This window comes from Hydra viridissima, unplaced genomic scaffold (genome assembly GCF_058129835.1).
Source record: "Hydra viridissima isolate aposymbiotic clone 2 unplaced genomic scaffold, HvirCarnegie_v1 scaffold_10, whole genome shotgun sequence".
Lineage (NCBI taxonomy): Eukaryota > Metazoa > Cnidaria > Hydrozoa > Anthoathecata > Hydridae > Hydra > Hydra viridissima.
In genome coordinates this window covers 13,277,501-13,296,032 of record NW_028324309.1, presented here as the reverse complement: position 1 = coordinate 13,296,032, position 18,532 = coordinate 13,277,501, and the positions used below count along the sequence as shown (strand labels likewise).

Below are 18,532 nucleotides of genomic sequence, written 5' to 3'. Positions count from 1 at the left end.
AGGTATCTCTTTTTCTTTTTTTTTATCGAGAAATCTCTTTCTAATGGCTCTTAATTTTCTTCTTGCTTTTACGCCTTTGATTGATGACTTTCTATGAATCAGATGCTAACTTTTGTTCAAGTGTTGGGTTATCTTCTTTTTGTGTGTACCGATTGCAAGCAAACGATCTCTTTTTTGTCCAAGAACGAGTTCTTGGAGTATTATTCAACAAAACTAATAACTTTAACTTAACAAGCAGCTAAAGGGTTTGTCATTGTCATAAACTGGTAATATAGTTTTCCATAATGTCAAGGCAGAGTAGGTAAGAAGATGGTTGCTAAGAACGTTACTATGTCCGAAAAACTTATTAGTCTTCTAAAAAGCTGTTTAAATCAATGTTTATGTTATCAATTTTAAAAGGATAGTTTTAAAAATTTGTTCCTCATAAACTTTTACATCAAAAACGATAATAATAATTTTTTTGTTTTTTTTTCAAAATTTCAGGTTAGGCACCACCTTAAAAGATTGAAAATAAAATAATATAAATTATGTAAAGTATCGCAATTTTTTTCTGTAATCGTATAACTTTGTAGGTTTAAATATAAAAATTATTTTAAATATGATTTAAAATGACTAATATAGAAGTTTGCACTTTATTCGTTATTAGTTGCTATCGTCGTTATTATCGTTATTAATGGAAAGTCAAAACGCCGATGCTTAGTGTACTCTGGTATAAAGATTAGACCTAAAGTACATTCAGTAAAGTTCATTCATGTGCAATGCGTTTCTTTTCGAAATGTAACACAATTCCTGCGCATTATGAAAGAAACGTACCCATAAGATTTTGGAGTGAACAGGCTTAGAGTCTGTGCATTATAACTTTCTTAAATTTGTTTAAAACTCTTTGAATGTAAATGTATATTGTCTTTTAAAAAATTTTGAAAGTGGAAGTAAAAAAGTTGAAATCATTTCGATGTCATGAGTTATATTACTTTACTTGCGATTAAATCATTATTTCTCTGACTTTGATAACAATTGTTTAATAGAAAACGTTTTTGTTTTTTTTTATTTTGTAACTTTTCTCTTTTAAAATTTGATTGTTTATAATCTCGAATTGTTTTAAATTGCCTCGTACCGAGCCTTTCCGGGTTGTTGCGAAATATTTCGAGCAATTACGGGACAAGATGAGCATTTCCAGAAATAAAATAACTCTTGCGTACTTTCTTATTTTAAGGTTCCAACTTCAAGAAAAAAGTTGAAGTTCGGCCAAACGTGTTCTTGAATTTTTTTCCATGCTGAGGGTTTAGCAATTGCAATCCCGGGATCCCGGCTTTTTTTATGATCCCCCAATCCCGGGATTGTCTAACATCAATCCTGGGATTCCCTGTAAGATCGAACAAAACAAAGCGTAATGAAAAAATATATAAAAATAACAACAACTTTGCGTATCAATAAAATAATTTTTATTTAGTATAAAATTGTAAAAAATATTGTATTTTCAGTTGTATAATAAAATACGATATACACTATTTAAAAATTAAATATGATCTGATTTAAATAATAGATTTATAAGCAATGAAAAATATTGTTATAATATGCTTGTTTGCGATACCCACACTTTGTATCATTATATATTACGGTTCATATTTATTTTATAATAACTCGTTATGTAATACAAATTTATGTTGTTTCTAAAAAGTTATTAGCGTAAACACTTTTAAAATATTCGCGTTAAATTAGTTAGATTATTTAATAACTTAGTTACTATTGTTAAAAATTTAAAATAATTTATTTACTGTTGTCAGTTTTTTCAAACTGAAGAAAAGCGCGTTTCTTATTAGGTAGAATCTTAAAATTAAAAATTAAATCAGCATGTCGTATGTGGATTTTACGATTAAAAGTAACTCAGCTGTTTGGAAATATTTTCTACGGGATGAAAAAGGACAAACACCGATGTGTAAATTGCCAAACTGCAAGAAGATTTTAAAAATTGGTGGTGGCTCAACAAAAGGACTTTATACATACATGTTGTCGGTGCATAATGTGAAGGTCGAAATTCTAACCCAACCTAATATTACCGGAGAATGAACACCAAATAAACAACCAAAAAGAAATCTAAAGCACTAACAGAATACTTTTCGATTTATGAGAGGGAAGATAAAACACTTTGTGCTACACTTGCTCGTTTAACGGCGTCTGACGGGCTTTCATTTAATGTGATTTGTTCTTCAACAGACTTACGTGCCGTTCTAACTGCTATGGGATTCAGAAATCTTCCAACATCAGTAAACACAATTCGTAATCATGTTGTAGAGTACAGCAAAAAAATATGATTAGGTTTAGTTCATCAAATTGAAGTGCGCAAGAAAACAGAATTCGGTGTAGGAAAGAGATTTTCTTTGTCTTTTGATGAATGGACGTCTCTTTAAAATCGTCTCTACATGAATATTTACGTTTATGGACAAAACTCTCAGTTCTGGAGTTTAGGTTTATTGCGAATAACAGATTCAATACCAGCAGAAAAGTGCGTTGAACTATTAGAAAAAAGACTTAAAGACCATACACTGTTAAAAATTTCCGTTAAAAAACGGAAAAATATTCTGTTACTTGCACGGAAAGTATCCGTATATCCATGTATGGGATGTTCAGATTAGGGATCGCCGGTTACAGTATACGGTATACTTATTTTACGGTATACTTTACCGTATACTTGGTATACTAAAAGTTTGTATACACATTAGTATACCTGTTTACTTTTATTTGTGAAGTATTTTCGGACTGACTAGATAATCTGATAATTATATTATCTTAATTAAATTACTGGGCCATGTCTATTATTTAACTTATCATAATTAAAGTGTTTTTTTTTAATTCAATTTTTGTTTTTTAGATTTACTTAGGAAAAACTTTAATTTGTTAAGTAGTTATACTTTTATACCACGCTGTTTGTGCTGCTCTTCACCGTTTAAGATAGTATTTTGGTTGTTTTTTCACTGTTTTTTGTTTATTCAATGGATTTCTCTGATCTGAAATAAATTAATGATAATAGTAATACATATGTTTGTATCATACTCTTGTATTTAAGTAAATTATTTAATGTCTGATCAAGTTTACAAGCATGTCTCTTTTTTTGGAAAAGGTTCAACAAGAAAAATTTATTGCAAATATTGCGATAAACAAATAACAGCACGCTCAAAATTGAGATGGGTACAGCATTTAAGGGGATGTGAAAAAGTGTCTGAAGAGGTTAAGTTGTGCTTCAAAAATAAAAAAAGAGAAGTTCAGAGTGTTTTAGTTGAAACTAAAGGAAATGATAATATGAACTCACAAATCTCTGAACATTCAGTTTTTAAAGAATCTGGGCAGCCTGCTAAAAGAACTATGCTAAATTCGTACTTTGACACTATAAACAAAGATGACATCAAAAAGATAGATAAATCATATGCAAGGATATTTTTTCATACAGGAGTACCTTTTGCATTAGCTGATTCTTCTGCTTGGAAGCAACATCATGCTAATCTTAGACCTGCATATAAACCCCCATCTAGTAAATGCATTAGTGGGCGCCTTTATAAAGATGCATTAAATAATGAAAAATGTAGAATAAAAGAATATGTTGATAGTTCTGAATATGTAAGTATAGTGACAGATGGATTTTCAAACATTAATGCAAATCATCTCATTAATTATTCAATTCACGTTGAAAATAGGACCATGAAACCAATTGCTTACAAAATTGAGCCTACTGGTCAAGAGCAACAAACTGGTATTAATATTGCAAAACGCATAGAAAATGTAATTCTTGAGGTTGGTGTTGATAAAGTTACAAGCATTGTAACTGACAATGCATCAAATATGAGAGCTGCATGGGATATTATTGAAAGAAAATATCCAAATATTTTTTGTAATGGTTGTGCTGCCCATACAATTAATCTTTTAGTAAAAGATATTTGCCTTCTTCCTGAATTTGTGGATATTTTAGAAAAGTCTGAAAAACTGACAGCATTTGTTAAACAAAGAACATCTCTTGTTGATCAATTTCGTATAATTCAAAATCGTGTGAAACAAGAAAATAATTTGAAGGAAATGCGAACATTATCACATGCAGTTTTAACACGGTGGTATAGCCATCATACATCAGTTGCCCGTAATCTTGAAAACAAATTAGTTCATTTGAATTTAGTCAACTCAGGTGCTTTCTCACGTATATCTCCATCCACAAAAAAATCAGAATACATAAACATTGTACAAGATGAATTTTTTTGGGAAAACTGTCAATGTTTTATTAATGTTATGAAACCATTATCAAAACTAGTAGGTAAACTGGAATCAGATAGTTGTCTACTTTCTGAAGTTTATATAGGATTTATTAACTTAATGCAAATATGGTGTGAGGACTCAATATTGAAAAGTCTTGTTTTACATCGATGGGAATTTATTCACACACCATCTATGGGATTTGCCTATTTTCTTGATCCACGAAATCATGGTGGTAGAAATATGTATAATGAGCCTCCTCCATCCAGTAAAAGTGATCTTGTTATGGTCCTTGAATTACTTCCAAAGTACATAGTTGAAACAAGAGGATTTTGCAATTATCAAACTTCAAAAAAAGAAATAAAATCTTTTCAGAGACTATGTGCAAATCCAACATCAGATTTTTTAGCTCAAATTGAATTAATGGATCCTGATATCTGGTGGGGAGTCGAAGGTGCAAGTAAATTTCCAAATTTAGCAAAGGTTGCACGAATAGTCTTTACTATTCCAACTTCTCAAGCTGCAAGTGAACGAATATGGAGTTTGTACGATTTTATACATTCAAAGCGTAGAAACCGACTTGCAAAAGAAAAAGCAATTGGCTTAGTGCTCATGTATGCAAATGCCACACTCCATGAAAAAGAAGCAAATATTGCTGATATAATGCTTGGTAATACTAGTGATCATGATAATGATGAAGACGATGTTTCTATTGATTTCACTCTAGAGACTTCAGTTGATTCAAGTGATTTGTCATCTCAAATGATTAATTAAAAACTTTATTAAATTACTAATAGTAAGTTTAAAAAATCTATAAATATTTTCATAGAGAAATATTATTGGAATTTTGTGCAAAAGATTAATATAACTGTTTCTGTTTACTATTTTTTTATTTCTGTTTATATTTGAATATAATTATTTTACTGCTTTTATTCAAAATTATTTGAAAACACAAGAATTTTTTTTAAAAAGCTATGTTCAAAAAAACAAAACATGTTTGCTTTAAAAATGAAGCAGTAAGATAACAATCCAGTAATGTGTGATTGCTGATTTTGATCAACACCTTCATCTTTTTTCTTTATCTAGTGAGGATGTAGTGCAAATTTAATAATTACTATTTTCAAGGGGTTATCTGGCCCATCAAAAATTAAAAGCAAATTTTGGGGTAGTACGACAGTCTGGACCGACAGTATTGATATTATATATATTAATTTTTAGTAGTGCTTATTCCTAATATTAGTAAACATAAAAAGTTTGTCAAAGTTTTTCTCAATTTTTTTTTGTTTTCTCTTTTAAAGTAGTTAAATGTGAAATGCAACAACAAAAAAAAGCATTTTAACCCTGCGCTAATTTGACTATTTTAGCTGGGGGCTGGGTTCGGAAATAAATCAAATTTGTCTGGTTCCATCGTCGGCTTCTAAAATCCAGAGATAAAAGTAATATTGTCCGTTTGTGCCAATTCTCCTTGCCGAAAAATTATTTTAAATTTATGTTAAAAGCAAAAAAAACAAAAAACAAAAGCACCTGGAAGAATTGAACCAGGGTCACCGGCCAATAGATGCTTATGCTTTCCCGATCAACATAACTGCACCAATTGTTTATAAAAAAAACATTTATAAACAATTAGTTATATAATATAACTTATATTAAGTATCACAATAAAATGCAAAAACAAAAACATTGAATAAAAATCAAACAAATATGTTTTAAACGTGGTAAAAATTCAAATCTTTAACACCTCTTTACAAATTTGTATTACGATTTCGCCAAAAAATCAAAAAGTAAAAAGTTTAGTTAACGTCATAGTTTACAGTATACTTTACGGTATACTTTACGGTATACTATACGGTAAACTGTACACTAAATTTTTAGTATACCGTATACTAGCGATCCCTAGTTCAGATACATTATGTACGGAAATTTTCCGTATCTTCGGCTAAATTTTCAAATACGGAAGTTTCCGTTGTATTAATAACTGCAGTTATATTTAACATGTTAAACCGCCATAAGTGATGATTTTTCAAACCTATAATTGGGTACACACTTAGCTTCAAAAAGAAATAGAAATATTTATAAAAATTGACAATTGTATCTTCTTCTACATATAGTCTATATTACAAACTATATTATACATATACTATATATAATATAGTTTGAGAGTTATTTTTTCCTCTTTTTTTAATGATTTTTTATGTTGTTTTATGAAAATAAAAAATAATTAATGCAAAACATTTCTATATTAAAATAACATTAGCAAATAATATTTCTGATTTGTTTTCAAAATTTTTTCTATTTTCAGAATAATATTATTAATTTGTATATGTCATTATGCTTTTGTGCAGTTTATGTCAGTTTAAGACTACTTCTTTGCAGTATTATGCACAACATTACAGAGTACACAGTTGTGCATATAAGATTCCATGCGGAATTATTGGATGCAAAAAATCATTTAGTACTTTCAGAGCTTTTACTACACATATACATCGAATCCATGATGTTAATAATATCACAAAATCAACTAATAACCTTGTTAATATAGAAAAGATAGGAATATGTTCAGTTGTGACTTGCCAAGTTGAACTTCCTTTTAATGAACTTATAGTGCATTTAAAACTACATATTAAAAATAATGTTTCTATTAAATGCCCATATGAAGAATGTGCTCGCTGTTACAAAGTTATGTCTTCATTCACTGCTCATTTATCCAGGTATCATCAAATCCACAAGATGACGTTTGAGCAAAATCAAATAAATATTTCATCTTCAGAAATTACTCATGATCATTTAAATGTTGATGAAAACATTGACACAAATGAATTTAATAATAATGATATGATTCATAACATTGGTTTATTTTTATTAAAATTGCAATGCCAATATCATATTCCATCAACAACAGTTCAGTTTATTGTGACTGAAATGTTAAATCTGAACACGTTAAGTCAATATCAAACTGAAAAAATATTAATCATGAAATTGTCAAATTACATTCCTGAAAAAGATGTGCATAATATTATTCAAGCAGTAAAAATGAAAGATCCATTTGTAATTGGATTTTCAAAAGACAAAGGGTTATTGAGATCAGCATATATCAGAAAAGAATACTATAGAAAAAATATGAATTTTGTTGGACCTATAGAAGTTTCTTTAGGAAGAAATGAACATGGTTTTGAATGCTACGCATATTATGTTCCAATAAAAGAAACATTGAAGAGAATTTGTCAAAACTCAAATTTTGTTTCTTTAATCTCTCAACAGGCCAATATCTATCCAAGCTCTTGTGTATATTCAGATTATTTTCATGGAGAAGCATTTTTAAACAACCCTTTTTTTCAGAAGCATCCAAATTCATTACATCTGATTTTATATCAAGATAGTTTTGAAATAGTTAATCCCCTCGGTTCCGGAAGAAATAAACATCAAATTTCAGCCACATACATGATTGTTGCAAATTTGCCACCTCATATGAGAACTGTCTTGAATAATATTTATCTTGTGCAGTTATGTCGGGATAAAGATTTAAAGTCTTTCTCTCAAGTTACAGTTTTTAAAGAATTATTAAGAGACTTAAAAAGTCTTGAAGTTGATGGAATTCAAATTGGTATAAAGCAATATAAAGCTGGTGTTGTTGCCATTTTGGGAGATAATTTAGGTAGTCATTTTTTAGGTGGATATTCACTTGGATTTAATTCAAAAGAAGGCCATATTTGCAGGTTTTGTCTCATGAAAGGCAATGAGCTTCAAACATTACCTTATACAGCTGACATTTGTTCTGTTGAGCATTATAAAAGTTCTATTCTAACTTTAAAGGCAAAACCTGAAGATCGGTTTGTTTTTGGTGTAATAAGAGACTCTATATTTAATAATTTAGATTCCTATCATGTTTGTGCACCAGGTTTACCAGCTTGTATTGCACATGATTTGTTTGAAGGTGTCATTCAATATGATTTAGCTTTAGCAATAAAAAAACTAGTCAAGGATGGTTGCTTTACTTATTTACATATTAATGGTGCAATCAGAAAATTTTCTTTCCGTGGTGATGACAGGGCAGATTGTCCAGCACTATTAACATCTAAAGGTGATAAATTAAAAGGTCATGCCGTTCAAAATTGGGTTTTTTTACGTTTTCTTCCCCTTCTATTAATGGATCGAATTTTTGATTTTAACCATGCTGTGTGGCAGCTTATACTTTTGCTACGACAAATAACAGAGCTCATTTGTGCAAGCAAAGTTTCATTATCTCAAGTATTATTTTTGCAACATTTAATTAATGAGTACCTTGAACAAAGAAAAAAATTATTCCCTGATATTCCACTTCGTCCTAAACACCACTACATGTATCATTACCCATTTTTGATTATGAAATGTGGCCCTCAAATAAGACTTTGGACATTGAGAATGGAGAGTAAGCACATGTTCTTTAAAAGATCTGCTAGAAGTGCTCAAAATTTCATTAATATTACTAAACATTTAGCTGGGGCTCATCAACTGTTGCAGTCATATGTCTGTAGTGAAAGTTCATTTTCTAACAATGATGATGGTGGTTCAGATGGTGTTTGTTTTGATGGCTCTATGTTTTCAGTCGAAATAACAGAAGCAGTTGCTGCTATTCCATACACAGAAAAGTTTTGTTCATTTAAAATGACATATAAGGGGACCACTTATACTAGGGACCAGTTTGTAGTAATACATCAGAATGAGGGAGTTTTTATCTTTGGAAAAATTATTTTATCTGTTTTTTCTGGTCTAAATCAATTTTGTCTTGTGTTAAAAAAATACCATTCTAAATGGAAATCTGATTATGGCTTGTTACAAGTGGAATGTGACTTGGCAAGTAGACCTATTTCTCTACCAATTGATGAATTAGCTGATTATTGTCCATTATGGGGTTATAAGATTGGTTTCAATGTGTATTTAACTTTAAAACATGCTATATTTGATAAATGATTAAATGTTTATTTATCTGTGTAAGATAAATAAACATTTCAACTAATTTAATTTCTTAACTAAAATTAAATTAGTCTTAAATAATAGTTCTTGAGTATTTTTATTTGTAGTAATTACATTTGTATTTAGTATTAGTTTTATTCAGATAAAATGTTTAAACACAAAATGCTTTTTTATGGTAATTATTATTTTTTGTTTTTATTCATGAAATATTAATTTATGGTTCCTTGTTATTCAAACAGCTTCTTAACTATCTTTATTATTTAAATTTTTTTCACAATGATCTTTTTTTAATGGTTTTTTATTAAAAAATGCAAAAATATTTATTCACACAACAGCATCATTATTATTCACAGAACATTTAATGCTTGGACATTAATCTGTACTGTTTTTTTGTAAGTATATAAAAACTTTGTTTTCTATTATTTACTAATTTAAGAGTAGTAAACCAGTTGAACAAAAGTAAAAGAAAGTATTTTAGAAAGAACAAATTTAATTAAATCAACAGTATTTTGACTTTTTCTTCTTTAATTTGGTTTTTTATTTTTTTAAATTAGCATTTATTAAATGTAAAGATTTAAAATGTTTTATATTTTTGATAGTTAAGAATTATTTTTTATATTTTTGATAGTTAAGAATTATTTTTAATTATAATAGTATTAAATATAAATACATATAATGTAATTTTATAAAATATTACAAAGATTTACATGACTTCATTTTTGGATTTATTTCTCAGAGAATATGGAAAATTTATTAAGAGAAAAACTAATTAGTGTCTTTCCTGCAATGGATCATCAAGAAGTTGACAGAGTCATCAATGGTTTATTGTTGTTAGGCCTTGAGACAGAAGATGATTTAAAATATTTGAAAGAGCAAGACCTAATAACATTGCTTCCTCCAATTAAGTCTAGACGTTTTTTGTCTGTTTGTCAACCAGTAGAATTATTACAAGCAATTGCTCCATCTTCTTTAAGTTTGCTCTCTCCAGAACCCTCAAATTCAAGTATGGGTACATCTTCAGATTGGGCCCAATCGTTTATTGTGAACTGGGAAAAGTTTCCATCAGATTTTTTGAAAGATTTGAATAATAAGCAAAAGCCTACTGAGTCGCATATTCGACAAATGGTTGGATTATTAATGAGCGATGTGTTTTTATTTGATCCTAGGCCAAGTCGACAAAATTTGCGTATTATAGCTCAAAAAGTTGTTTCAAGGTATTTTTTTTTTTAATTTCAATACATAAAATAAATACTACCCATAAGATTTAGTTTTACAAAAACTGAGTTAGTTTTAGATACTAATAAGCTTATATATAACAATTTTAGATTTCCTGATGCATTTCTTGATGAATTAAATGGTAAGGTGATATCCAATGGAGTTGAAACATTAATGTTTAGGATGGAGTCCAGGAAAGAAAATGCAAATCGTAATGTCACTTTTATATCAAGTACACCTAATATTTTAACAAAAAGAATGAAGATGAATGTTCATAGTATTGAAAATTGGGACCCAAATTTATCTAGTGAATCTGTGGAATTAATAAATATCAAGGTAAGAATTTAATAAATCAGTTTTTAATCAATTTTACTTAGAGATTTTAATAGTTTTCTTTTACTTTAACAGGAACAACTTCAACAAATCTACACAATTCTGCCATGGAATACAAATGATGTTAAAAAATGTATGTCTGATACTTATTCGCTACAGCGTCAAACAATAAATGCAGTCATTCCTTTTGCAGAAGTATTGATTCAATGGCCATTTTTATCTCAAATACAATATCTTCTGGACCATTTTGCCACTCTGATGAATTTTTCATTAATGGAAAGGTTATATAGTACAATCAGCGCCAAATCAAAACTTATTTACTTATTTTTTTCAAATAAATGTAGTAAAGATTTAGTAAAGCAAGTTCTGCTTGAAGCAACAGCCATAGGTACAGAAAATAGGGGCATTCAACGAGTTTGTTTGGCATGGCTACCTCTGCTTATAGCTTATTTTGGTGATAAAGCGGATCATTTGATACTATCAGTAAATGTATGTATTTTTTTGTAAATAATCTTTTCATTTTAAATGATATAAATTTTAAATATTATTTATTTTGTTGTCAGCCTTTAGCAGCAATTCCAGAAATTGAAGAAATTTGTCCAACATCACATCCAATAATTGTTGTCAAAGGTACTTTTTGACTAAGACTAACATTGAGATTTATAACTCGAAATAACAATATAAAAAGAATAACAATAACAGGATGTTTACTTTATTAATTGGTTCACAGGAACTTGGTTTGATTCAGAAGATTTTTATGTTTTGGTGGAAAAGAAAGTGTGCTATACCTTCACTGATGCTTTGCAAGCTGTTGGGGCATTGTTTGCTGTTCATTATGTAATGAACATGCAATATCATCCGAATGTTTTTGCTACATTAGAGTTTATTCAAAGGTAAGATTACTTCAAAGTAATATTATTGACTTATTAGTATAAGTTTGATTCAATATTAAAGAATCATGTTAATTAAAGTAATTTTTGTGTCATAGATATATGGTCGACTACAATCCTGATAAAGTGAAAAGAAATGCTAAAGGAAAAAAAAAAGGAGCACTTATTTGCCCTCGCATTGTGACGTTAATTCGAGAATTAAATAAGTTCAGTTTGACCTCCATTTGACTAAGATTTTTTTAAAATTAGTACTTATGTATTACTTTTTTTAGTTATTTAAAAAAAAATTCTTTTGTAATATTTTTTGTTGTTGTTGCTGTATCAAAAAGATGTACTTTTATTTTGAGAAAACTATGTGTAACAGAAAATCAATTCTTGTCTAAATAAACTTGAGAAACTAGGTAATAAAAACTATGTTTACAAAAAATCAATACTTGTCTAAGTAAAATCTGTTGCATAAATATTTATATGTATTTATGCATATATATATATGTGCATAAATATATATATATATATATATATATATATATATATATATATATATATATATATATATATATATATATATATATATTGATGTATTAACGGAATATTAATTTCATTGACGGAAATAAACGGTAAAAACCCATTGTATTTAAACGGAAATATCCGTTCATTTACAGAAACTTCCGTTTACATGTGATGGGTTTTTCCGTAAAATAACGGGAAGTTTTGTCATCGTAGCTGCCGGAAATTTTCCGTAGAAAACGCGATATTTTTTTAACAGTGTAGTCTTGATCTATACAGCGACATTGTGGCTATAATGACCGACGGAGCTAGTGTTATGGAAAAAGTTGGCAGGTTGCTGCCTGCTAGCCAACCATTGTCTCAGGGGATACAACTTGCTGTAATTGATGTTCTTTATAAAAAGAGAGAATTCGATGCAAACCAGCCAGGTTTTAACAATGAATTTTCTGACAGTGATTCATCCGAGAATGAGGATATTAAGGAAGATTTGTTGGACTACAATCATGAAAATGTAAGACCAAAAGTTGAACTAAATGAGGTTCATAATGGGTCAGTCATTAAAAAAGTACGCAAACTAATACTAAATTTAAACGATCTCCTACCAAGAACGACATCTTACAAAAACATATTGTCTTTAATAATGGACTGCAAGACACGGTGGAGCAGCCTTCTGTTAATGCTTAAACAATTTTACAAAGTAAAAAGTTGTATACAAAAATCATTAATTGATATCTATAGCTCTGTCACATGATGAAGTGACAATATTATCAGAGATTCGTCGTCGAGATTCTAACCTATTTACAGCTGACATTGCTATTAATTTCATGCTCAAAATTAAAAGATGCTGACTATAATACAAGCAAAGAAATGCGTAGAGCTTTAATGCCTCGCATACATGAACGCCGTACCGATATGAGTGGACTTCTGCAATACCTGCATAACGGTCGAAGCCCCGTTGAAGTCTATGAAGAAATAATTACTTTGTCTTCTTCATTTAAATGTCGAAAACTTTCGGTAGAATTGCTGGAAAGATTAAAGGTTTCCAATCCTGCTCTAGGAAGAGCATCAGTTGAGTCTGACATGCTGGATTTGATTGAGGAACCTAAAATGGCACCTGAACCTGAAAGTAATACTTTAAGTATTGAAGAGGAACTTGATCGTGTTTTTAAAGAAGGACAATAACCAATACAACCAATTACACATGAAACATTGTCATCAAAAATTTAAAAAGAAATGACGCTATTTGAAAATGAGGGTACAGGTGGCGATTATTTAGAAAGAGTTTATTCTTTTCTAATGACCGTGAAACCGACAAGTGTCGACGCTTAGCGGGAGTTTTCTTCCGCTGGACTGTTCAATACAAAAATTCGTAACCGCTTGGGCGATGAAACTTTGGACGCGTTATGCTTTCTGAAGTCGCATTTTGAAGCGCAAAAAACATAATATATCTCCTTATTTCTAACATAATTTTTTAACATTAATTAACATGTGAAATTTAATTAACATGTGAAATTTAATTAACATGTTAAATTGAATTCATTCAATAAATATATTTTTAGTTAAATGTACTGATTTTATTCTACTTAATACTATATAGATGTTGTATCTGCTTTTCAATCCCGGGATTAATCCCGGTATCCTGGGATTGATGTTTTTCAATCCCGAATTCCCGGGATTGAAAAAAACCTCCGGGATTGCAATCCCTATGAGGGTTTAATGGTTTTAAAGATTTGGATCTGGTACTCTTTTTTACATGACAAGCAGTACACATTAGTAACTTTTACTCTGACGCCAAATTGAAAAATTGTGAGTTACTATTTTTTATTTTAAGGATTTTCATCGGTTTTTACTTACTATAATTTAATTTACCTTTTAACTCTGATTAAATTTCTTCAACTTAATTCAGATTTGTATAACAACAAAAATTGTCTACAAAAGTAAAAGATAATATTTGTAAAGAACAAGGAGTGGGGAAAGGTTCAATCTTGCGGTCAATCTTGGAACAGTGCTATCTTTACTACGGTTGTCATGATAGGAGGTGCAGAAGAGCAGCACCCCTCCTCTTACACACTTTGTTTTGACAATAAAGTTGTTTGAAAGTTACAAAAAGATATTTTTTCTTTTTATGACATTGGATATTATTACACTGCAAGTTTTTTATTTTTTAACCGTAATTTTTTTTTTGTTTCATTTTCAATTGTCTTTCTTTTTATATTCCTTACATTATTACCTGTCATTAACCACAAAAATTGTACCCCTCGACTTTAAAACTAATTTCTACAACTTCTTTGGTAACCCAACTTGATTAGTGTATATAGTTTGATTACTTATTGAAAATATATTGACATTTAACAAATTTACAAAGTGAATAATTTTCATTCGTTTTTTTAAAATTTGCTTATGTATCGTTTACTTTAAATACATATTACATATATTCATTTATTGTTAATGTAACTGTATCATACTTTTACAACTTTAAATTACTTATCATATAATTAATTATTATATAATTTTATCATAATTATCTCACTTTAAGTCTTTAATGCGGCTCCCATATTTTAGTCTCTTTTTTGAATATATAAAATATGTATATGGTAAATGTTCTTATAGGACTAATTTATAAAATTTAAAAAAATCTACAGTTCAATGATATATAAAAACTATTATCACGTTATTACTATTTAAAAATAATACTTGTAACGTACGCATTTCTCAAAAATTTCGCGTAAACACATCTCTTTTGCTTATATTCTCTATTAGTTCATAGGACCTTAAAGCAGCTATTTAGAAAGATCTTTGTATAAAGTCTGAAAAAAAGAACATAATCAACTCAACATAAACGAAATTCCTATTTAACGATTTGATCTGCAACGTTTCCTTTATTATTTTATATAATAAACCAATTGATTTTTTTACTTCTTCGCTGATGTTTTCACCCAAACTTGCTGAACATCAGGTGGACCTAATATTTGATAGCCACTGAAAGCTAAAAGTTCCAAATAAATGTAAATATCAGCGCCCTAATATAAAAGTAAATTGTATAAGTTTTTAAAATTATAGGTACATAATAAGATTACCTGCTGAGTCACCCCCTGGTACATCAAAGAGTGCGTTTCGATGCCTTGCTGCATAATTAAGTTGCTCTATACCAACTCGCTTCTTTGAATCAATTGTGTTAACTAGTTTTGTTTCTGAAGATTTTTCTAATGCTTTTGGGATTTTCTGCGTTGAAGATTTTGTAGGCGCTGTTGACGTAGTTTTAGTTATGGTGGTTGTTGATGCTGTAGTTGATGCCGACTTTACCAGCATTTTAGAGGTCGGAAGAAATGGATTGAAAGTTGGACCAAAACTTTCTTCAGATCTTCTACATGGCTCACCGTTGCACAAGGGGTTACCACCATGATTTCCCTCAATACGGGCGCTGGTCAACATTACCGGAACTTTGTTATAGCATTTCATATCTGATTTGGATATTGGTTTTTCAATAATAAATTCTGGAGGTAACGCAAACTCATGTGTTACTTTGGAAGCAGCATCAGAAACTTCATGACTTGATACGAAACTGTGAACAGCGTTTTCATCTCTAGGGTTTGTATATATTTTAACTTCATTTATGACAGTATATCCGACTAACCTCGTTGTTACAACAATTCTCGGTAAATAGCAAACAGTTCCTTTAACGGCAAAACTTTCATCAGTTGAATGTTCTTCGTTAAACGACTTAGTTGTAGTTGTTGTAGTTGTTGTTGTAGTTGTTGTAGCTTTAGTAGTCGAAGTTGTTGTAGATGGTTCTGTTGTCGTCTGTGGCGTTGTTGAGCCTTCATGAGAGTTACCAAAATCCACAATTGTTGTTAAATTTGCAACAATCTCTGCTCTACCTAACCCTTTTTGTGACTTTATGGACTGAGCAGACAGTCTCATTTCCTCTTCTTCGAAATTGCTCTTTTCTTTGTCGACTTCAAGTGCTACGGGAAACCCTGGCGGAAAATCAGCCTTTCTGTCAACAGTACTGCCAATGTAATATGATAAACCTTTATATGCCGCTGCAGCATTTTGGTCAGTTTCTGGAACATTAGATTCTGAACTCGGTTTTATCGCCCTCTGTAAATCGTATTGATCAACCGTTTCCTGTGGCCAAACATTTTCTGATTGCCACATATTTTGTTGAGGAATATATGGATATTGTATTTGCGGTTCATAATCTAAATATAACTTTCATAGCATAAAAAAGATAAACAAATTATCCTTGCATGAATTTTAAAATCTAATTTCAACGATAAACAAATTTGTATTGTTCAAAGATGTTTACTTTCTAAAACTTATTTATTATAGAGCAATTTAATTTAGATAAAAGAAGATTGAATGCTTACTTGGCACAGCAGGAATGAACTGCCTTTTGGAAATTTTATCTTTGATTTTGATACCAGAGTTTTTTATATCTGAAACTTTATTCCCCAGCACTAAATATTATACAAAAGTATAATCAAGTTTGCAACTTGCAAACCAACAAATATATATGTTCAGGTGCGCGTAATTAACTTGCGTATAAATTTTTAAACTACGATATGACCTAGATGGGTAATTTTTTTTATAAGTTTCGAAGTTTAAACCATTCAGCTAAAACAATTTCAAGCTAGGTTCTAATTTCTGCAAAAAATGAAAGAGGTAACGAGTAAAACACAGTTGATATTAGTAGAAAGAAACTTTTCTAAAATTTAATTACAATTTTTAAGCACTTACAACGATCACTGAAAACCGCCCCTTTGCAAAATCCTAATTGGTAAAAAAGAACAGTATATAAAACTATTTCTTTCATACTTTAGTTGCAAGTTTTGAGCTGCAGCTTAGGAAGGCGATTTTATACTTTTTGCACGCACGAACGCCTGCTGCAAGTTTGGCGAGATATGGTTCAATGGGCATATCTTTGACAAACTTTAAAACATTATTTAAGTATTACCCACTTTAAAATCTTTTTCTTTGCAATTTACAATCATTGGTGTACTTAACTCAGGCTGCTGGTTAGTATTTAACCACATAAAAATCAATAGAATTTTTTAGAAGTTGTACTTTAAAGCAGATTTCAATAATCGAGAAATTTGAAAGGCTCTCCCTCGTCGTGGTTAAACTAAACACATTTTAAATTATAAGTCTTGAATCAAATAAGGCTAAAACATGGCAATACATCTACATCTAGGATTTCGTTTTTGCTAACTTATCTGAAACTATTTTCGAAGCATAAATTTTAATGAGTTTAAAAACAAAGAATAACTTCCAAATCCATATCACATTTTTTGTAGATGAAAGCAACAGTCTCAAGTCTTGTGTCTTTAAGTTTAAAGTACCATAAAAGATCTTATTTAAGTGTTAAGTTGATGCAGAAGGTGATTTTGAAACATGTTCATCATAGATGACAGTCTCACACTGTCATCAGTGATAGTTTAAGAATCACATTTCAGGTTTTATAGAAATTTTGCTGGATCAGAAGAGATAAAAAGCAAATTTGTATTTTACTTGTGGTGAGTGTGCGCCATCATGAAATAACAACTAAACATTTACAAACGTCACAAACAGTAACAGCTTTTAAATGATAGCATGAACTTCTTTAAAAAAACAATTTAATGATTACATGAATTCTATTTTTATTTTAGCTTTTTATCTAAAATGTTAATCTTTTATCAAAAACAAATTCATGAGCTTTTGATAAAAGATACATTAACGTAACGTAAATGACACATTAACGTAACGTAAAAGATACATTAACGTAACGTAAAAGATACATTAACGTAACGTAAAAGATACATTAACGTAACGTAAAAGATACATTAACGTAACGTAAAAGACACATTAACGTAACGTAAATGACACATTAACGTAACGTAAAAGACACATTAACGTAACGTAAAAGACACATTAACGTAACGTAAAAGACACATTAACGTAACGTAAAAGACACATTAACGTAACGTAAAAGATACATTAACGTAACGTAAAAGATACATTAACGTAACGTAAAAGATACATTAACGTAACGTAAAAGACACATTAACGTAACGTAAAAGATACATTAACGTAACGTAAAAGATACATTAACGTAACGTAAAAGATACATTAACGTAACGTAAAAGACACATTAACGTAACGTAAAAGATACATTAACGTAACGTAAAAGACATATTAACGTATTTTTAAAGAATGCATGCACTTCACATTATTGTCATTATGAAAGCCTAGAACAGCAGCAAAGTTAAAAAAAAAACAACAAAAAACAAAAAAAAAAAAACAACTGGTACTGTCAGCATGATATTAGTTAAAGAGGCGCTTGCATAAATTAGTATAAGATTGAGGATACTGAGCGTCTACAAGAAAGGCAGACGAAAAAGTTTTAATGCTCGGTATATTTG

The 18,532-nt window shown here is 29.7% G+C and overlaps 3 protein-coding genes across 4 annotated transcripts; 2 read left to right on the top strand and 1 right to left on the bottom strand.

Moving 5' to 3' along the window:
* Positions 1-6,564: 6,564 nt before the first annotated feature.
* LOC149883199 (uncharacterized) lies at positions 6,565-9,897 on the top strand. Its single transcript, XM_090101026.1, has 2 exons — positions 6,565-8,912; positions 9,888-9,897. The coding sequence occupies exons 1-2, from the start codon at positions 6,565-6,567 to the stop codon at positions 9,895-9,897; spliced, it is 2,358 nt and encodes a 785-aa protein (XP_089957152.1).
* LOC149883198 (uncharacterized) lies at positions 9,465-11,992 on the top strand. 2 transcript variants are annotated; one of them, XM_090101197.1, is made up of 7 exons: positions 9,465-9,578; positions 9,923-10,400; positions 10,584-10,737; positions 10,810-11,223; positions 11,298-11,364; positions 11,465-11,627; positions 11,723-11,992. In XM_090101197.1, exons 2-7 carry the CDS (start codon positions 9,928-9,930, stop codon positions 11,850-11,852), a joined length of 1,401 nt encoding a protein of 466 aa, XP_089957323.1. In that variant the 5' UTR covers positions 9,465-9,578; positions 9,923-9,927; the 3' UTR covers positions 11,853-11,992. The 2 variants fall into 2 exon arrangements, with proteins under 2 accessions (XP_089957323.1, XP_089957322.1); XM_090101196.1 differs by having other exon boundaries at positions 10,512-10,737.
* A 2,731-nt stretch (positions 11,993-14,723) lies between these two features.
* Positions 14,724-17,466, bottom strand: LOC145182132 (uncharacterized). Its single transcript, XM_080057410.2, has 4 exons — positions 16,872-17,466; positions 16,502-16,591; positions 15,209-16,333; positions 14,724-15,117 (listed from the first exon to the last, which is right to left on the bottom strand). Exons 1-4 carry the CDS (start codon positions 16,945-16,947, stop codon positions 15,044-15,046), a joined length of 1,365 nt encoding a protein of 454 aa, XP_079913536.2. The 5' UTR covers positions 16,948-17,466; the 3' UTR covers positions 14,724-15,043.
* Between the last annotated feature and the right edge of the window lie 1,066 nt (positions 17,467-18,532).